The sequence below is a fragment of the Aulonocara stuartgranti genome (assembly GCF_965226115.1).
Source record: "Aulonocara stuartgranti genome assembly, chromosome: 5".
In the NCBI taxonomy this organism is placed as follows: Eukaryota; Metazoa; Chordata; class Actinopteri; order Cichliformes; family Cichlidae; genus Aulonocara; species Aulonocara stuartgranti.
Genome location: NC_138943.1, coordinates 26944878 through 26966631, shown reverse-complemented (window position 1 = coordinate 26966631; position 21754 = coordinate 26944878). Strand labels below are relative to the sequence as shown.

The following is a 21754-nucleotide window of genomic DNA, read 5'->3' as shown; positions in this document are numbered from 1 at the left end:
TTTAGTCTGTATTTACAGACCGGCCTAAAACAATGATTTGCCCAAATCCATAAGAGTGGTTAAGTTGGACTTGCTTTGTGTTTCAAGCTCCTTACTGTCCATGTTCTTTTGGTTTCACTTAGCTATTGTTAGATTCCTCTCCTTTCTTTCTTTTTCCTGTTGCTCCTCACAGAAAAGAGGAGGGTCACGTTTGAAAGTAAGTTAGCAGCCACTACAGTGTCTCTTCACACATGTGCTCATCTGCTGCTCGTGGTAAATTGTGCACCCACATGCTCATTGCTGTATTATACATCTGTCTTCTTGTCCACTGGCTAACTGTAGCTTGACCAAAGGCTTTTTTAGGAGTCAAGTCCCCCCCCCCCTCATTTCTGGAGTCATGATTTAGATAGCATATGGTAGGATAGGTACCTTTTCACCTGGAAACATTTTAATACATCCCATGCACACTGGCATGCACAATCTGATTCCAGTCAACTACTTTGGTACTTGAGCTTTCATTTATATGCAATATCTGCATTGAAAAAAATCATTATTTGGATTGCCTCATACTGCTTTAAAGAGCTGGATCTCATTTAACTGTTGCTGACTCTTAAGTAATTAAGACTGTAAGTGACTATGCCTATTTTCACTAACTCCTTACACTGCCTACTTGTACTGCTTTATAGAGTTTGGTCATCGTGTGAAAGAAAGAATGCATCACAACATCCCTCATCGTTTCACCGTGGGCCTCAACATGAGGGCTGCCAAGTGTGCCGTCTGCCTGGACACTGTGCATTTTGGACGGCAAGCTGCCACTTGTCTAGGTCTGTATCCTGTGCTGTAGCTGGGCAGACTGAATGTGAAAATATTTCAGAAGATACATTACTGGCCAGCTTTAACAAAAATACTGGAAATAGTTATTATAGCATCGCCATCACATGGTGGAATCAGTCTTGCCTTCCAAGTGTTGTGAGTCTTAGAAAATAAGTTGGATGTGTTCCCAAATCAGCATTTTAGAACAGTACCCTTCCATGTTTTATATGTACAGCTGTACAAATGAAATGTTGATAGATAGAATTTGGATATTTTTTTATGTGATGATCCCTACCATTCTGTATTCTTGCCTTCTTTATTGACAAGATTCAGCATGGTAAAGAACTTTTCACTAAATCCAATCAGATTTTTCATCCTTCTCTTTGTCTCATTGTAGAGTGCCACACTATTTGCCATCCCAAATGCTCGCCGTGTCTTCCGGCCACCTGTGGTCTGCCAGCTGAGTATGCCACTCACTTTTCAGAAGCCCTGTGCCGAGAAAAGGCAAACTCACCTGCACTGCAGGTTAAAGAAGCCAGTGGGCATGTTCGCTTGGAAGGATGGATGAAGCAGCCTAGGTAACTATTTAAGTCCTTACTGCCATCCTGAATGTATGCAGTATGTTATGTACACTGCATTGAATATAGTTTGCCTATTTGTATATTTACTCCTTTAGAAATGGCAAGCGTGGGCAACAAGGCTGGGAGAGGAAATATGTGGTTCTTGATGGAACCAAAGTGTCCATCTATGATACTGAGCCCAGAGAAGGTCAGTACTTCATTAAATTCTTTTTATTTATTTTATTATTTTTCAAGATGACTGATTCTGTCTTTGTTTTTGCTCATAATTCAACTGTATAGTGAATGTTACCATGTAGGTCAAATTGGAGAATCCTCTGTTTTTCTCTTCCCTTCTTTGTAGACTCTGTAAAGGCTGAGGAAGAGTTTGAGCTCTGTCTGCCTGATGGAGAGGTGACTGTCCATGGAGCTGTTGGAGCCTCTGAGCTCATCAACACTGCCAAGTCTGGTACTGGATCAATACTAGTTAATCCCAGTGTACTCAATCTGTTGTAGGATATTAAGTGTATCATCCTCTCTCCAAATTTTGATTTGGATTTACCTCTCCTGTCTAAAATGTTTAAACACAAAATACAGCAAAAATGTTGATGCTTCTGCTCAGCTGTGAAATTAAGCTGCTAGCAGAGGAACAAACTGATGCATTTTTTTTATGTTTGTGCGTAGACATCCCGTATGTGTTGAAGCTGGAATCGCATCCGCACACCACATGTTGGCCTGGCCAGTCCCTCTACTTCATGGCTCCTAGCTTTCCTGACAAGCAGCGCTGGGTGGCAGTACTGGAGTCTGTTGTGGGTGGTAGTCGTGGATCTAGAGAGAAAGTGGATTCTGATGCTGTAAGTATCATGCCTGCATATTACATACCTATGAATGTCCTTGTGTCAGGCTTGATAGCGTTCATAATTTAGGCTTACTGTATTTGGGGTGTTGCAAAAAGCCATTGCCTCCTTTACACAGCACAAGCTTTGTTGTTAGGCCCATATGAATGAGCAAATTAATACAAAGCTGGTTGTGTCATTTTGTGTGAAAATTGGGTAAAATATTGAGTACCTCCATTAAACATCAGCCAGTGCCTTCACTTCTTCTTCTCCCCCTCCCTCTTCTTTCTCTCTCTGCATGTTCTCAACATCCACGTCTTGTGTTTATTTGTTGTCATTGTCTTTTTTCTTTATATAACTATACTGTGTGTGTGTGTGTGTGTATCTCCATTCAACTCGGTTGTGTGAATCATATTATAGGCAGGTGTTTCTAAAAGACAGAAGAACCTGTCCCCTCTGGTTCAGGTACAGTAAGTAGCTGCACGAATGCTTGAGCTTCAGTCGACCGATCGACTGAGCATGCAGTAGCTGTACATACATATGACACTGATGCACTATAAGTACAGTCCTTGAATCAGTTCCTGAATATGGTGTGTGTATTCACACAGAAACATATGTAGTGCATGGATGTGAATAGACTGCTGTGCACCATTTATTTGGTGTCCTATGCTATGTCATGCATGATTCTGCAAAGCCCATGCACTGCTTAAGCCCCCCTTCTCAGAAATATGACGTCACACAAACAGACCTTGAGCAATTTAACGTCAGTGTGCAGCTATAGGCTGTTGGCGCTTCTGTGTTTCTTGCAGTTTTAGAAGAAACTGAAGAAATATTTTCTTCCATGTTCTCTGCAAAATGACCCTTAAATTAAAAGTGAAGTAGGAAGTCAAATGGTTCCACAAGTGTATTTCAGTATTCTCAAAAAGTTGCATTGCTGTGTTTTTCAGTTGTATCACTTACTAAATATGGAAAGTTGAACATGCAGCTTGCGGCAGCTTGATTACATCGTATCCTTACTGTATGTACAGCATACAGTAAGGATAGTGCAGGGTGTAAAATGTAAATAAGACCAATGACAATGCTTTGCTTATCATTTAACCCCATATTTATTTAAATACTTCAAAGATAACATATGAAATGCATAATCTGTGAAATTTTCGTTGACTCTGTTATTGCTTTTGTGAACATATTTTTTTTTTAAATTAATGCCAGCAGCTTTTCTCCCTTCTGTTCTTTAACCCATATGCAGCACCTTTTTTTTCCTGTATCTAAAGGGATTTTTTTCCTCACCTGTTTTGCTTATTATTATTATTATTATTATTATTATTATTATTATTATCATCATTATTATCATTAATTCTTATGTTATTGAGCTGTTTTGGATTATTTAAATATTGTTGAGTGTGTGGGGTTTTCCTTCTTGCTAACAATCAACAACTATTTCAGACTTTTTTGCTGGCATCAAATTCAAAATAACCCCCCCCACAGACAGTATTTCTGTTCCATACTTTGATATGTTATCTTTCTAATATTCTAAATTAGATGAAGGGTCTAAATGATTTCCAAATCATTCCATTCTCATTTATGTGTATTTTACACAGCCTCTCATCTGGTTTTAGAGACTGGCTGTAAGTTGTTGAACTGTATCAGCTTTTTCGAAAAGGCTATGTAACTGCAGATCTAACGCTAAGATAGTTGAGGAGTTTTCTTCCCACTAAACCATAAGAACATTACTGAGGTCAGGCACTAATGTTCAGTGATAAAGCCTCAAGGCCAACATTACTGGAAAAATGGCACTGTGATATTTGCTGAGCTTGTGCTTCATCATTGATTTTAATGTATAAAGTGGAAACAAAGAGCCACTCTCCACAGAACCCATTACAGTCATGAAATGTATAAACTTGGAGGGTTTTATTCTGACCATTTGTCAACAAAAGGCAGTGTGTCCTCAAATTAAAAATATCATTTATTAATGGTCAGACATAGCTCATTTGTGCTTGTCTGTTTTAAACAACATAAAATGTATTTCTTGCTCTGTAGTTGTTCTGTTGTTAGCATTGCAAGTGAGCTTCAGTCTCAACAGGAAAGACTTTGCAAGGCTCTCTCTTTCTCTCCCTGTCTTTCTCACTATTTTTTACTGTTAGCTCATTTAGACACCAAATTATGACACATCTTTAATGTTATGTTGCTGTGGTTATTTTGTGGCAGCTTTCCGGCTGGCATCCCTGCTGTGTTAGCTTGTCTTGCTAAAGCTCCCGATTTGCAGGAAGTCTTAATCCGCCTCCTTCCCCTGCTCCATTCTCTCCCTTTCTCTCTCTCTCTCCATAGAAACTTCTGGGCAATTCTCTGCTGAAGCTGGAGGGTGACGACCGTTTGGACATCAACTGCACTCTGCCTCTCACTGACCAGGTATAAAAACAAACATGTAAACAGAGTTAAAAACCTAATTGGTCAGCTTTCTAGTTAGACATCACCATGCTGGATGTTTCTTTCTTTCTTTTTGTTTTTTTAAAGCTCTGGTGATCTCGTCCTTTCTTGCAGATTGTCTTGGTTGGTTCTGAGGAGGGTTTGTATGCTCTGAATGTGATAAAGAACTCTTTGACTCACATCCCGGGCCTGACCTCCGTCTTCCAGATCCAGATCCTGAAGGAGCTTGATAAGCTGCTGATGATCACTGGTCAGTTAATGGAGGCCATTATATTGAAGTTATTTTATGATATTATCAGATTTATGTTTTCCTCGTACACTGTTTCAGCTGTAACATAATGCTTCTGGATAGTGTGCGTTTATTGTAACACATTACATCACATTATGGTTATCTTTTAGAAGCCATAATGTGTGCTTTGAAGTAACAGCGAACGAAAGTGAAGTAAAGAGAAGATGATGCGCATCATCTCACACTTGGCATGTTTGATGTGTCATTCAGGGGAGGAGAGGGCACTGTGCCTGGTAGAGATCAAGAAGGTGAAACAGTCTTTGTCACAGTCCCATCTCCCAGCTCAGCCTGACCTCAACCCCTTCATCTTTGAGACAGTCAAAGGATGCCATCTCTTCTCCTCTGGAAAGGTGAGTCATGTTGTAACTTGCAGGGAGCAGAGTCCTTGTGGACTGTTATTGGGTCTGAGTTAAGGAGCTGAACATCACAGTAATGGCATCGTGTTGTGTGCTGCCTGATTGCAGAATTGTTCTTTCTTTACAGATTGATAATGGGCTCTGTATTTGTGCTGCAATGCCCAATAAGATTACAATCCTGCGGCATAATCAAGGCCTCAACAAGTTCTGCATCAGAAAGGTGAATGAGCATTAAAAGTGAACCGCTTACAGTGACGAGACCTTTATTGTGAACAATGGACTTTTTTTTTCTAGGAAATATAGATGCTCTGTTTTTCTTCTAGAAATAATGAGTTTTTAAAAAAATAAATAAATAAATAAATTTTTTTGTGTGTGTGTTTGCAGGAGATTGAGACATCAGAGCCTTGCAGCTGTATTCACTTCACTGGCTACAGTATCATTATCGGCACCAACAAGTTCTATGAGATTGAGATGAAGCAGTATGTACTGGAAGGTCTGTCAAATGCAGCATTATTGTTTCTTTAGTATTATTTCTTTACAACCAGATGGTGCTCCAACAAAGTCCACTCAAGGGTGTTTCTGTCTCTGTTGGGTTCCAACATTCACACCTGAACAAGCTGAATGATACTAATGATTTCTCTCTGCAGAGTTCTTGGATAAAAACGATGTGACGCTAGCGTCAGCTGTCTTCGCGGCGTCCTCCCACAGCTTCCCCATCTCTATCATCCAGGTCACCACGGCTCCACAGAAGGATGAATACCTGCTCTGTTTCCATGGTTAGACAGTTACTTCTGCTGGCAAACCCTCTCAGTTGAATGTGTATACACACCCCCAAACTAGTGGATAAACAAAGTTGTGGAACAGTTTGTCTTAGAATCTGTATTTGACAAGCGATCTCTAAGCATTTCTAAAGTCATTGTTTTCTTTTTTGGTTACATATTCTATGCTAAATTTAAATAACTCATTTTGTTTATGTATTTATTTTTTGCAGAGTTTGGTGTGTTTGTGGATGCATATGGCCGCAGAAGTAGAAGTGAGGACATCAAATGGAGCCGTCTGCCTCTCTCATTTGGTAAGTGTAAATCTGCATGTTTACTAGAAGCGTAGTTTCTTTGGGCACCGGGTGGAGCAGGTGACCATATCCTGCAATGCAGTGGCCTGGGTTTGAGTCTGACTCTGGGCCTTTTGCTGCACGTCTTCACTCTCTCCCTGCTTTCCTGTCTGGTCTTCACTGTTCTCTCAAATAAAGGCCAAAAAGCCCAAAAATAGTTTTCGTGATTTAAGGATTTTTAGGTTTTTTAAAATAACAAGTTGTATTTCTGTATTTCAGCCTATAGAGAGCCTTACCTATTTGTGACCTACTTCAACTCTCTGGACGTCATTGAGATTCAGGGACATGCGGCTCTTGGGTAAGATTGTTCTCAGCTTTTTTAAATTGTTTATCAAGTTCTTTTTATTTTCCAACTTCGAATTCTGCCATGGCTGATTTTTCTTCTCTTTTTCCAGTCCTCACTCATACGCACATCTGGATATCCCTAACCCACGCTACCTTGGCCCCGCCATTTCCTCTGGAGCCATATACCTGGCTTCATCCTATCAGAACAAACTTCGGGTCATTTGCTGCAAGGGCAACCTTGTCCAAAGCCAAGACGGTGGAGATCTGCAGCGTAATGGCTCTGGACGCAGGTAATGACACACAAATAGCATTAAATACCATCTGCCAGTCACCTTTATACATAGCATCCCAAATATTTGGAAACTGGTTTGTAGGTCAGAGATGTACATAGAGGGAGATTTCTAAGCACGCTCCATCCTTCTGTTCTGTGTACACTGGTGTTAATGAGTCACTGGGCCTAGCTGGCACTGAGGGGCACAGGTTGGCATCTATAGGTCGTAAGTTTGGCTTAAATGTTTGAACTAGTTAAAAAAAACAAAAAACAAAACAGGAGAGTAATGCCATCATTTTGTCTTTTGCAGGAAGAAGAGTTCATTTTTTATCTGTAGCAGATTTTAAAAAATGTTGCCGTCATCATTCTTTATTTTACCTAAATTACTTTTTAAAGTTCTGTGTCAAATGTAGAAAGGAAATTTTTGAATAAAGACTGACATCTTCCCTTTTATGACTGGTCTGTTACTCATCGTGACGCTTACTGACTGTGCTTTGCAAGTCAAAGCTTTGTTCTACAGTAATTGTTGTCAGTGACAGAATCCACTCTTATTTAGGAAACCAAATTGAATTTATATGATCAGTCTGTTCTGATTACAAATAGCAGTGCTGTGTATTTATATATTAGCTTATTAAATCAGCTTAATTGCAAGTCCATCAATCTCACCAAATCTGCTGAGTGACCAGAGTCCCACAGTGCCAAACTAAGTCCAAGAACTGAGACAAATAAAAACATTGCCCAACATTTGCCCAATGCTCCTTTTTCCCCTTTTTTTTTTCTTCTTTATTTTAACCTTGGTTCCTCCCGACAGTCCCAACAAGCGTGGTCCTCCTTCCTACAATGAGCACATCTCTAAAAGGCTGGCAGCCAATCCTCTGGTCCATGGAGACCCAGGCACACCACACCGTTACAGAGAGGCTCGCACAGAGTTTCGGCGGGACAAGTCCCCAAGCCGTCCACTGGAGAGAGAGAAGTCTCCTGGCAGAATGCTGGAAAGCCGGATAGTGGGCTCGCCTGGTCGAGCCATGGCAGACCCCCGGCTGGAGCGATCACCAGGCAGGGCCATGGCCGACCCTCGCATGGACCGCTCCCCTGGCAGGATGATGGATGTTCGTAGGGAGAGATCCCCTGGACGTTTTGAAGAGCGTCAAAGGCTTCATACTGGCTCCGGACGCACACCCATAAACTCTGTTAACAAGGTTTGTCAAGAAATTCTGCATTACATTAACTTAATGTGTAACTGTTAGCAATTAGCTGAATATTTTTGTGTTTTATTGACATACATTGGAAACTGTTGGAGTATGGTAAAAGGTTCAGTACAAAACTTCGGCGTTTCCATCCAGGCGGTTGATTCAGTGGTTCGTGATGCACTTATGCTGCTTTTATGACAGTAGTGGGTTGTGATATCTTGTTTTGAGTGAAATACTATGACTATAGGATGGACTGTTACAGACCTTTAAGGAGTATAAATTTCTCCCCAGACTTTATAGTCTTGCAGTGTTCATGTGGTCTTTTACATTTGTTTAGTTTTGGCTTATACTGTGGATTTTCATGACACTACAGGTGTACTTAACATGGAAAGACCAGCTTTCAAGGCTGTGGACCCTTAGTCTAACTCTTGTGTTAGTGTACATTTTGACTCAAAATCTGTGTATTAACCTGACTTCATGTTGTTGGTTTTACCCTACAGGTGTGGGATCAGTCATCTGTTTGAAGGACAAAAGACCCTCGTGTCCGCTGTGGAAGAAGAAGTTCATGTTTGAAAAGAGAGAAGATGTAGCGGAGAACCAGTGAGAATGTTACCAACTCATGATGAAACACTGCCACACATCTGTTTTGCCCGATATCCAAAGTGAAAAACCCATGGAGGAAAACAACTGTAGCTGTCAGAACGTAGCGAGCACCAGATAAATAAAGAGATGTCATTAGTATCAGGTTATAGTTTTAAATAAAGGTCAACAAAATGCCATATTAACCACCTGAGCAGGGTTTTTTGCGATGCATTGGAGCATGTGTTCTCTACTCCGAGTAGGGATTAGTAATTATATATAATTTCTTCTTCCACAAAGAAAATCTGAGATGAGTTCTCAAGTTAAGACTACTGGGTTTGGCTTGCTTCATTTAACTCTAGCAGCATTAACTACAATGGATAAGCACAGCCATAGCAAGTGATGCCTATATATTTAGTCATTTTATTCAAAATGCCATTAACACATGTGGCTCATTTCCACATGTGCTGTCTACAGCAGCTACAGATCAGGGCAAATGTGTAGCAGATCACCTGTTGTGACACTGAGTATCACTTCTGGCTCCAGCCCTGTGCTCACATGTTAACACACAATCGTTATTGGCTAATTACAATCATTTTCAGCTCGGTCCTTGGTCAGTAATGCTGACCGGACTCGGCTGAAGCATGAATAAACTGAATCAAAATTAATTAATATATAATCCCTCCCAAAAAATACACTCTGTAGAACCACACACTAAAACTGCACTACCCACAATCCCCAGCAGCAATGGAGCAGGACCTTTCTAAATCTTCAGAACGCTATCTGACTGTAAATAGACGAGACATAATTTTATATATATTAAGAAGGAATTTCAAGGCTGGATAAGCCGTGTCTATTTTTGTTAAAGGAAAAAAAAAAGTGACAGTGTGTCCTCTTGAATGTCCGATGAGTATTCTTTTAATGTCCAAACGTTCTTTATCAAGTGAGTGATTGTATCTCAAACAAACTTGTGTATGCACTTCCATCTGTCAAAGGCAAAACCTCAGTGCTGACCTAAACAACGGGAGGGAAAAAAGATCATGTTTGAAGCTTAAAACATAGTACTTGAGCATTTCTTTTTGTACAATGTCCCCTGCTGTTGTATATAACCCAAAATTGTTTAAAGTGAAGATGAAGAAAAAATCTTTTTGTTTTGTTTTTCTTTTCCCTGATCCGTTAATGGCATGGATATATATATATATATCTCGAAAATGAAACGGGGTGTTGTCTTCTGCTTCTGCCTCATTTGGGTTATATTTTTAATCTACATTTTTAAAAACAAAGCACGTGAATAACACTTTCTATCTTTAAACTCTCATGTATTTGCACAGTAAATTCACACAACTATATTATATAACTTTTTTTTTTCTTTCTTTAAGGAATTCTTGGCAAGTTAAAACATCCAGTCCAATCACAACAAATGCTAAAGTCCATCCACGCTCATTCGGTTCACGTGGCTAAGATGGATGCATTTCTGTACATCATGATCTGATGTATAGAAATAGAATATTTTGTGGATTTTAGCAGTATTTTTTGAATGTAAACAAACGAGATGCCAAACTTTAACTTGCCCAGTTTGCCTGTCAACAGTTAGGCGCTCACTAGGAGGATTTCTTCGCCTTTAAGTCCCCTATGATTATTTTTAAGATGGTTAAAATCTTTCTGAATGTATTTTAAAGCCAATACAGCCGATTCGTTGGTCTCAATGTTCAACAACAACAAAAACAAAGCACCAAATGCTTTAAATTGCACATGTCTTCTTCTCTCTATAGGACTCTGTACAAAAGGGTTATCCATCGTATTTGATTTTATTTTTAGATTCTTTTAAATTTGTATTCTCATTCACATGATCTTTAATCATAATGCTGTAACGCTGGATATGATATTGATGTCTGCTAACAAATGTTTAATTAGCGTTCCCTGTAGAGATTTTGTCACAGAGTATTAAATATTATAATCATTGCATTTCACTTCGATTGTGCCTCCTTCTGTTGTGCTTGTGTGTCTCTTTACAAAGACATTTAAACTTATCTCTGAGTGGATAAGCATCATAAAACAGTCACCTCTGAAGCATTTACCCTCTCTGTTTCAAGACGGCCAGTGACACGGCCATTTGTCCACATCCATTGTGTTGGAGAAGGTTTCGTCTATTTATAGGTGTCTGATCCCAGCGCTCAGCCTGCCATTCCAGTCACAGTAGCTGCAGCGGCTGCTTGATCTGAGAGGAACTGAAGAAGAAGCCTTTTTTTTTTTTTTTTTTTTAACAATAGCATCTGCGTCCTGGGTTAACAATAACTCGTCTAATTGTGTCCTCTGCATGCACGCTGTACACGCTGCGAGACAACACAGACGGCATCTGCTGCTGGTTCGTCCATCGCAATTTATTTAGCAGTAAGACGATCGAGTGCGAGGAGGCTTTAAGTTTATTTAGACCACTCACCTCCCAACCTCGGCTCATTCAGCTCATTTTCACGCGCTGTCACTTTTCTTGACCTGGGAGCCCCGAGTGATGGGGGATGATTTGTTAATGGTGCTGAGAGACACATTGTAAGGACGTGTTCAGTGTCTCACGCAGTATGTCTCACCTAGAGCTGTTGACATCCATGAGCTTAGTACCGCAATCCCTGTGATGAATCTCAACAGTGTGAAGAAGACTGAAGATGCCACTTGATGCTCTGGCTTCTTTCAATTCCTATCTATCTATTAAATTAAGTTAACCATTTGTAGGGACCCAGAACCCACTAAACAACCTGAAAATCTGACATTTTGCCATAAATATCATCAATTTGAATTACCTTGATAGAATAAATTAAGTGATTTAATGTAAGAGCAATGCTGTAATGCACTGCTTTGTCTGGCCAAGGTAAGCAGAGCCAAAGATATTATGTGAAGAAGCATGTTAGAAAGGTTGGCGCTAACACAGACCTGACAGGTCAGTAAATAACACATAATGAGCTGGTGCTTTTTCAGGCACTCTCATGCGTTTAATCAGATAGGGAACAAGAAATGATTGGCACACAGATCAGAGTTAGAAAGAGACAGTGAATTCAATCTGCAAATGCTTTGCTCTAATACACTGACGTAATCTTTCACAGATCAGGTTTTAGTTCTACATCTTTTGGGTATTTCAAATTCTCAAATTGATTTGTTTTATATTCATTCCCACTGGGTAAATACAGTTTATATTGTATATCTTAAGAAGTATGTTCTTATTTCTCTGCAGTACTTAAATACTTTTTGAATGTAAAGGCTCACAAGCCTGTCAGTGCTACTGCAAAAGAGGCGGGCAGAAGTTTATCGGTCACACAAACCTCTAATCATATCACTTATGCATTTTTGATTAACCTGTGGCTATCATAAAGATCGGTGTGTCACAGAGGTCGAGTTAGGTAGGCTAGTCCAATGTTCTCCTTTCATTTTGCTTTTATAAATAATGCTGTCTATGGAAAGACTATGGACCAACAGATTGACAGATCACACTCTTGCTTTTGTTTTTACTATACAGCACTCTCGTTCACTTACAACAATTGCAGTCAGTAGTTCGTACAGACAAGACAATGCCCTGTGGATAGAGTCTTGTTTAAAGTGATTAAGTGCTTTCACCTTCAGTCTGCTCTTGATATTCTAGACCAGTTATTCCACTCTCTTTGTCGAATGCCAATCAGGACTCCACAGGGTGAGCGGCTATGTATGAGAGTGTGTGAGCATGCGATACTGTATATGCTGTATGAAGCATCATTTACCTGTCACTTCCTAAAGAGGGCATAGTTTATAAATATCATCCACTGGAGCGGAGGGCGGAGGGCTACAAAAGGCCACCCACAGCCTCCCTATTGTTCACTGGCATCATTGTTGGTCTGACCTCCCAGCTGCTCAGCCATGGTAAGTGTGTGTGTGTGTGTGTGTGTGTGTGTGTGTGTGCAGTGTTTGTTGGGAGGTGTGTCTTATGGCTTTGAGGATGCTGCAATTGTTTTGATGAGATAAGTAACAGTTTTTCACCTGCATATCATTTAAAAGCACAAATATTTAGCATTTTTGCGGGGGGGATGAAAAGATGACATAACTTTTATTTAATTGTTTGTCAGCAGCTGTTTTGCTGTTTAAACTGCTTTTTCTTACAAAGATGCTTAATCCTATTTATTCATCTCTTCTGACATGCAGTTTTATCTGAACAAACGTGTAGTTTCTGCTTCACCTCTCCTGTCTTTGTGCTAAAAAAGGCCCCCAAGAAAGCCAAGAAGAGGGCAGCAGAGGGAGCCAACTCCAATGTGTTCTCCATGTTTGAGCAGGCCCAGATCCAGGAATTCAAAGAGGTGAATGCTGCTGAAACCACTTTCTATTTCATGGATTTCCGTTTGGCAGAGAACTGCCGAGAAATATCGCAACGGGTGAATTAATATGCGAGTCGGCTCACCAAGGTTCAGGCATTTCTGCATTAAAAAATAAACTGCACAACGCATTACACAGAAAGGTCTCCACTTTCTTTCTTTGTCTTTCTACTTGCATTGTTCATTGTGGCAGCATGCGCACCTGTCTGTTTGCCCGCTTGCTGGCTTGACAGCAGTAAGGCTTGCGGTATGCTGGTATGAGGGACAGTGGTGCCCAGACATCCAGACTTTGTCATCAGTGATTAGGCTGCAGATGAACTGCAGGGCATGCCCAGGATGCCAGACTAAATCCAAGGGGAGGGGGGAGGGTAACGCGTTATAAATACTAAACAGTGTTCATATATAAAGATGGCCTACAAAAAATTTAAGAGAACCCAAAAAAATAAAACTGTTTGATGTGACTCTGGATGCTTTTTTTTTTCCTGTGCTCTGATCTCAGGCCTTCACCATCATGGACCAGAACAGAGACGGCTTCATCGACAAGAACGATCTGAGGGACACTTTTGCTGCTTTAGGTATGTGGACACCATTCAAAGAAACACTCAAAGTGTTCATCTTCCCTCATGCCGTGCGTTTACATTGACTCTTTGGTGCTGCAGGACGTCTGAATGTGAAACAAGAAGAGATCGACGACATGCTCAAAGAAGCTCCTGGCCCAATCAACTTCACCGTCTTCCTCACCATGTTCGGTGAGAAGCTGAAAGGTAAAAACTGGCCGGCCAGTAAAAACTACATCTAAGTCATGAACACAGCATTGATGCGAATGTATCTCAGTGCTGTTTTGATGTTCCCAGGTGCCGATCCGGAAGAGACCATCCTCAATGCTTTTAAAGTCTTTGACCCTGAGGGTAAAGGGGTCCTGAGGAAGGACTAGTAAGTGGCTTCTCACATTTGTCACGCGGCATCAGCTTGCATATGCAAATTTATTGCAAGTGAGCAAGCTGCCGCTCACAGTTTGACTCAGTCTGACTGCAGTCATTCATCCTCACACAGCTCAGCTCCACAATGATTAAAAACCATTGTGACCTGTACAGTTCATTCACTTGTGAAAAGAAGTCTCGTCATCTCTACAGCGTTTTTTTCCCCCTACCTTTTTTTCTCCTCTCCAGCGTGACACAGATGCTAACGACACAAGCCGACAGATTCTCAGCTGAAGAGGTACATTGCAGTCCCCCAGCCCATGCTAATTATCATCATTATAACAGTTTTGTGAGTGTGGGTGAGTTGAATTGGAAAAAAAAAATACAAGGATGAACGTCATCATGACGACCACCTGCGTCCACGTCAGACACATTTTCATGCAAAAAAACAAAAACCCCTGAGTGAATCATCTTAAAACCCTTTTTATGCACACTGGGTTATGGGCTGTGTGGGGATAACATCTGATAAAAGTGGTGTTAATGTCTCCCTTTCTGTTGCTTAGATGGAGCAGATGTTTGCTGCCTTCCCCCCGGATGTGGCTGGAAACCTGGACTACAAAAACCTGGTTCACATCATTACTCATGGAGAGGAGAAGGACCAGGAGTGAACCTTCATTTAAATGCATTCGAGAAGTAGAAAGTCAGTTTGTGTACCCAGCTATGACTTGAAACTGACTCACTGCACATAAAGGAAATGTGGACTATTTACTCAGCTTTTATGACACCATTGCTTCTGTATTGTCCTCACTCGAGAGCAGGGGGAGGATCCTGACAAATAGTCTTTTTCCAGCCTGTAAAAATGGGAAGTTTACAGCATCAAACATCATCAAGTGTCGTGCTCTTTTTCTGCTTTATCCACAGCATATCCCCCACATTCACCTGAGACTGATTAAATTATTTTTCCTTATCATTTTCTATACTAATAACCACATGCCTGTTTTTACCATAGCCACTTGTTAGGTCTTTGCTTGACAGTCTAATAAAGATTTTTAAAGCTACGAGAGCTATGATTCTGCTGTTTTTGCTCAGATTATTGAATGCCAGTGTGGGGAAGATGGTACAGACTCGATAAAGCCTGATTTCCAGTGAATTGTCATTACCTATTCAAGGATCATACAATTACTGCCTGAACAGATGACTATACCAGATACTCCTTAAAATCCATGTTAGGTAGTGCATCTGAGTACTTAAGAATAGCGAGCATGTGCAGCTGGTGAGCCTGTAGAATCCAAAACATGCCTGCATCAGTGTCTGTGTGTGCGCAAAAAGTTGGGTGTGTGTTGGATGTGCATGGAAATGTTTGGCTACTGAGACAAAGGGCTTTACTAAGACAAAGCCCTGTTGTTATTTTAGTGTTGTGGTGATGTAAAGAGGGTAATGCTATACTGAGGAGTTGGGGGGGAGGTTGCTCACAAAAGGATGCCATCGAGTGATCCGCACCACCGTCGCCTTACCCGACTTGAGACCTTGGCAGGGTTAAGCAGGGGGTGTAAATCCTTGATTGTTCCAGTTGAAGTGTTAAGGGCAGGGAGGAGCCAGTTCTGACAGCATCAGGCAGGAGTACCGTGGATACTTCATACTGTGGATGAGACGAGACACGTGGGGAGTGGGGAGGGATGAGTGTTTGGATCGGCTTGGCTATTTCAGCTCCAGTTTTAACTGTCTGCAAGTGCAGCATGTGGTCAGTGAAGGGAAAACGTGCATTTCTCTTTCAATTTTTAGTTTTGTCTGGTAGAAATTACTACTGACAAAATCACTGTCACCTAAATTTGCAGATCCTACCTAGCTCTAAGACTGAGTGTTTGCTGCTCAGGTCCAGGGACAAATGAGAAACAAAGGTTACCAGGCTGCTGCTGAACATACTGAAGAGGCTGGAGTTTGAACAGCCAAGTGTATCCCTCATGACAGCATGGAGAGCAAGACAGAGCCAGAGAGACTGACAGTAGTTTTAGGACTGCCCAGAAAAATCACCCCATGTTACTGTGTTTAACATGTAAACTGGTGGGCAAAAGTCTTGAGCCACGCCTCATTTCTGTACATTTTCATAGAAAATAGGTGTAATGTTTTCTTACAATGTGTGCAAACAAATGGAAATACTCTATGAAAGTACTTTTTAAAAAAAGAGTTTGTACAATTTTACTGAGTTTGAAAGTGAATATTTATCCTCTATCCTCTATGCTGTTGCATGCTGGGGGAGCAGGCTGAGGGTCGCAGATGCCAACAGACTTAATAAACTGATCCGTAAGGCCAGCAATGTTGTGGGGATGGAGCTGGACTCCCTCAAGGTGGTGTCGGAGAGGCGGATGCTGTCCAAGATAAAGACAATGTTGGATAACACCTCCCACCCACTCCATGACATGTTGGTCAGTCACAGGAGCTCGTTCAGTGAGAGACTGAGATTACCGAAAAGCACCACTGAACGACACAGGAAATCATTCCTGCCTGTGGCCATCTCCCTGTACAACGCATCCACTTAACACACTGTTTGCTGCTACAGCTACACATGTTTCTTTTCCAAATATTTATTTATAAGTGACTTATGTATGTATGTATGTATATATATGTATATATTGTACTATTCTTAGTTAGCGTATTGTCTGTCTTGTCTTAATGTTGGTTTAAAATGGAGCACTGTAACAAAAAATAATTTCCCCCAGGGATCAATAAAGTATTCTGATTCTGATTCTGATTCTGATTTAATGTGTTCAACTTTATTCTTCAACACGGCCTGAGTTCTCTTAGACAGGCTTTCTCGTCATTTCTTTAAGTAGTCTTCGGGAATAGTTCTCCGGGCTTCTAGAACGACATCCAAAGCTCTTCTTTGGAAGTTGGATGCCTTTTGTTCTCTTCACTGACAAGATGATGCCACACTGCTTCAAAAATGATGAGGTCTGGGCTCTGGGGGCCATGACTGATACTGTTTCATTGTGTGTGTTTTTTGTTTTTTGTTTTTTTCTTGGCCAGATATGCTTTTGCTGCATAGGCGGTGTGTTTGTGATCATTGTCATTGGAGTCAGAATACTTTTTTTAATCCACTGAGACAATGTTGTTAGAGATGCTCACTGAAAATATAAAGATGAAAGATAGAAAGCATAAAAAATATTTGGTCTTTGATCAATGGGTTTTGATCAGTAGCTGCTGATCAGTGGTCATGACAATTTGCATATTAATGATCAAGGAACTGACCTCAGTTCATTCAGTGGGCTGGTTTCAGGTATAAGGTTGGGGAAACCTGCAGTCAGCTGAGACTGAAGAAGTCACTTGAATGAGTGACGAAATATTCCTCCCATTGAAAATGTTACATCCAGATGAGCAGAATCAACCTTTTAGGGTTTACTTACCTGGATGATTGAGCATGCATCAAGACATAAAAAAGAAGTAAAACTACAGCACTTGGAGTGAAATCTGAAATTTAAAGGAAATATTCCAAAATGAAAACACTAGTATGTACCCTACAGACAAGATATAAATTTGAAAATAGTCCAGGTGTCATAACAAGGAGTTGTAAACTTTCATGGCCAAAGGTAGCGATGATTTCCCGTATCTCTTTTACTGAATGCGCTGCTGTAGCGATCCATCACAGGATGGAGAGGGTGTGAAGAGTTGTCCAATACTGACTTTAACGTGGGCAGCATCCTCTTTTCTGAAACCTTTGTCAGTTAATCGGGTTCCGCGCACACAGTGTCATTGGCCTTGCAGATCAGTTTGTTCAGTCTATTGATTGCTGCCTCCACACACTGCAGCATAGTGGATGGCACTGACTGGCCACTACAGACCCATAAAATATCCTGAGCATCGTCTGGCAGATGCAAAAGGACCTCAAGGCTTCAGTACTTTTTGTAGAGAGCTTTTAATGAACTTTTTGTCAGTGTGAACATTGAGGTGTTTTTAATACATATGGATGGAAGCAGGGGCCACTGTGTTCCTGTCCTCCTCATGCCCACAACCAGTTTCTTAGTCTTTGCCATGTTAGGCTGCAGATGGTTTTGCTCATAGCCTGCAACAAAGCTGTCCACTACACCTTCTTATTATTATTATTAGTAGTAGTTGTAGTATATTTTTAAAGACACACTGCACACTATGCTGAGATATGCAAAGTTTTCAGCTAATAGCTCTTTAAGAATCAAATTTTTGGCCAAAAATACTATTTCATGCCTGTTAAACTGTTTTTTTGGCATTTTTGGCCAAATTTGTAACAAATGATAACAAATCATTCAATGGCATTTGTTTCATTGCTAATTGTCTGTTATGTGTAGATACAACACTGGTTCATTCTTTGAGTTAGCTGTAGCTTTAAGCTTGAATGATTCACAGGTCACTTTTAGGTCGCTAACAAAATAACAATAATGTATACTAACAGTTCCTCTGAAAATGGTCAGGTACAAGGACTGGACTGGAAATAAGTGAAAAAGCAGCTAAAGTACAGAGAAAAACTTTGAAAGACCTTGGAAAGCCCAGAGTACTATTGATCAAGATCAACGGACTCAATAAACTGATCTGTAAGGCCAGTTACGTTGTGGGGATGGAGCTGTGCTCGCCCTAAGGTGGTGTGAGAGAGGTGGATGTTCATCAAGATAAGGTCAATGCTGGACCAAACCTCCCACCCACTCCATAACATGCTGGCCAGTCACAGGACCACATTCAGTGAGAGACTGAGATTATCCACATGCATCACTGAACGACACACAAAATCATTCCTGCCTGTGGTTATTCACTGTAAAACTCCCTCTCAAAGCACAAGTACACACTGCAACAGTTGCACACCCCTAGTTCATGCAATGGGCGTCCCGATTGCTTTCACCACTATGAAAACATTGTCATTCTGAATGACACACAGTATGATGCTAAAATATACATAATCAGGTTTTACAGGCCCGTTAACTCTGAACTCTCAGGTAACAAAAGCAAACCTTTGTCTTACATGAAGTAAGATTAAAAGAAGAAAAATAACAGCACGTTCACGTGACATAAAATCCATGAAAACCAGCCATCATCTCACTGCTGAACACACACAGTGTAATTCTGTAACTCCCTGCAGGAATATTAAAGGAAAGTTACACCAATCATTTATCAGGGGAAGCGTTTTAGTGTGTGCTGAGGGTGCAATTAACACTCTCTCACAGAGGTTTATATTGAGATTTAACACTGTGCCTAAATGGCATTTAGTCTATTTCCACCTCTGAGAAATAATGGATGGATTTTCTGTGAGAACTGTCGATTTGTGCTGAGTGCGTCTGCTCAAAGAAAGCTGACTTAAGCTGTGCAGATAATGACTGTGGTCTGAGTTATCTCCTCGTTTTCTAGTGTAAGGGTAAAATCTTTGTTAACGCACAAGAAAAAGTCTTCTCTCACGTGTTTTTCTTTTAAGATGGACTTTTCTTCAAAGTAACAGAACACAAACGTCACATGTGACAAGTTATCAGTTCGTTATTTATAAGAAATGTTTTCTTAAGCCCTCTAGCACTTTATCCTGAAATCAGGAACTCGTGTTTTCTGAAACTGGCTTTAAAAATAACCGTCAAGAGCTCAGTAGCAGTGCATGTAAATAGCAACATAGTATCCCTAATAACTACTAAAAACCTTCTGTCAGTCGTCTCCTTCTACATGCAAGCTTCTCTTTAGTCACCAGCCATAAATTACCATTTAAAATACTCCATATTTTCCCATCTTTTCTCACAATTAGTCTCTTTCTCTGCTGAGAAGCTGCTTTGAGTCATTTTTTGTATGCATCAATGAGGCATGGGGGTGTATGGTGGGGCTTAGGCCAGAGACCAGTTAATGAAGGTCTGATAATGTGAAGCTACTGCCACCATGTGGCCATTTAAAAATGATGTTGCCTTTTAGCACATTACTCTTTACACGACATTACAGCTACATTTCTTCTTTTATAATTTTACTGTTTTTTAGTTATAAAAATAAATAGATAGAGTCAAAACTTATTTCACTGTCCGTATGTAATCCCAGAAGACACAGGCATTTTGACTAACTACTTACAGTAGTGCATATAACATGCAAGCAGACATAATAAAATCATCAATAATAAAATCTACAGTCCTCGTCATTCCAAACTCTTAAAGGAGGAACACTGGCTTGTGGTTCTCGTTTTCCTTCCTCACCTTCACATCTCCTACTTCCTTTGGAGATGAACAACTCTGACAAAACCTCTCCACAAGAAAGAGTACCTGCTGCACACCCAGAGTCCTCAAAACCTGAGCCCACCTTATTATGTTCTACAGGTGGTCTTAAAAAACACGTTTATTGCCTCACCTCATTTAAGTCATTCAGCCATTTAATTATTTTATTTATTTTGACATGTCTGACTCTCTCCCTGTTTTATTTTCCCCAGAGACCTCGGTCAGCTTCCTCTTTCTCTCTCCTTGCATTGTGAGGCTGAGGAGGATCTCTAGCTTGCCCGGTTAGTAATTTTAATTTTATAATTTTTCCCTGTTTTATTGTGAGCTTGCTCTGCTAACTGTAAACACTGCTATCAGCAAGAATGTACGACATTAAAGATTGAATTAACTAACTAAATTTAGCTGACATAAAAAAATACATTAATAACAAAAGAAATGTAAAAAGCTACATTTAAATCTTCTATGAATGTATAAAATCTAATACCTTTATACTACATAAAGTATTGAAACTCTGGAACAATATGACTTATTAGGGTCCCATATAGTTTTACTGTAGCGTCCCTTCAACACCACTCTCCGCCGCTAGATGTCGCTGGTCCCTGCGTGTTGTGGCTTGTAGGCTGGGGGGGTGGGCTGGCTGGATGTGGACTGCTGGGGGCAGCTGGGTATGTGTGTGTCTGTGAGTGTGTTTAAGACGCGTCGACTGGAGCAGGAGCAGCAGCAGCAGGAGGGGGACTTGAAAACTTCCCTGCGTCCAGTAAGAGCGGGGATTTGGCGATTTAGAGGCTTCCAGTCCAGCTGCGATCGTCGGAGAGGAGGACCGATCCGGTTCTCGGCACTGGAACCATTTCCGGCCAACATGGATGATTTAGGTAAGTTCGTTCGCCGCGGAGGCAACATTAAAGCAGAGTGTGTGCTTTTAGCGTAAACACACAATGCTAGCGCTGGAGGGCTGACCAGCCCGACGACGAAGAGGAGGGGGGCTTTTTCCGCAGGTGGTCAGTAGATGTAGTTGGCTTGTTTAAGTCGCAAGTGTTCCCCGTTGCCAGGTGGGCTGAGTTATCCAGGTTCTGCTGCGAGCAAGTGCGGGGTTAAATGCACAAAAGGGCCTCGCGTGCTGCTGGCACGGGGAGGCATCTCGTTACTACGATAATGAATGTAACAGTCGTCTTATTAGCTGGTAACGTGAAGATAGTCCGCTGGACGGTACGTTTGCACTGTCCTCCTCAACAATGGGTGACGGAGTAGTGCAGGACTGCCGGAACTTTTTCATGCGCACACCTGGGATGAATGCGTGAATCAAACCGCGGCCCCTTTGGCTTTTTTTTTTTTTTTTTACACTGGTACACTGACCTATGCAGCCCCTCCTGCTGGGTGTCAGGATTATATAAGTGCCGCAGCAGGTGGGAGAGAAACAGTCCCATTAGTGCAGACTCTGGTGACACGCGATCATTGACAGAGTAACACAGTTTGTTTGATCAGTTGGATTCAGCTGATTGTTGCCAAGCACGCGCAGACGAATCCAAGAGACCCGTGTTGCTTCTGCCGGTGGGGGTGGGGGGGGTCTAGGTTCTCTTGCTTTAGTAGTTTAACATTCTCACTATGAGCCAGTCAATCCT

At 41.1% G+C, this 21754-nt stretch overlaps 3 protein-coding genes across 3 annotated transcripts in view; all 3 read left to right on the top strand.

The window, feature by feature from the left end:
* Positions 1 to 10663, top strand: part of cita (citron rho-interacting serine/threonine kinase a) — a 42451-nt gene extending 31788 nt beyond the window's left edge. Inside the window, 16 exon segments of the mRNA XM_082532583.1 lie at positions 666 to 803; positions 1190 to 1370; positions 1469 to 1560; positions 1714 to 1818; positions 2034 to 2203; positions 4514 to 4594; positions 4727 to 4862; positions 5112 to 5251; positions 5385 to 5477; positions 5642 to 5750; positions 5905 to 6033; positions 6249 to 6329; positions 6588 to 6666; positions 6764 to 6943; positions 7736 to 8123; positions 8615 to 10663. Coding sequence (XP_082388709.1) covers positions 666 to 803; positions 1190 to 1370; positions 1469 to 1560; positions 1714 to 1818; positions 2034 to 2203; positions 4514 to 4594; positions 4727 to 4862; positions 5112 to 5251; positions 5385 to 5477; positions 5642 to 5750; positions 5905 to 6033; positions 6249 to 6329; positions 6588 to 6666; positions 6764 to 6943; positions 7736 to 8123; positions 8615 to 8638 — 2126 coding nt within the window. The 3' untranslated portion in view covers positions 8639 to 10663.
* A 1827-nt stretch (positions 10664 to 12490) lies between these two features.
* myl2a (myosin, light chain 2a, regulatory, cardiac, slow) lies at positions 12491 to 14999 on the top strand. The gene is made up of 7 exons (XM_082534897.1): positions 12491 to 12575; positions 12914 to 13006; positions 13521 to 13596; positions 13681 to 13785; positions 13876 to 13954; positions 14191 to 14239; positions 14505 to 14999. The coding sequence occupies exons 1-7, from the start codon at positions 12573 to 12575 to the stop codon at positions 14607 to 14609; spliced, it is 510 nt and encodes a 169-aa protein (XP_082391023.1). The 5' UTR covers positions 12491 to 12572; the 3' UTR covers positions 14610 to 14999.
* Positions 15000 to 20664: 5665 nt separating this feature from the next.
* The window catches only part of LOC309706959 (paxillin-like), a 36247-nt gene continuing 35157 nt past the window's right edge, over positions 20665 to 21754 (top strand). The window contains exon 1 of the mRNA XM_082533995.1: positions 20665 to 21007. Coding sequence (XP_082390121.1) covers positions 20803 to 21007 — 205 coding nt within the window. The 5' untranslated portion in view covers positions 20665 to 20802. The remainder of the gene's footprint in view (positions 21008 to 21754) is intronic.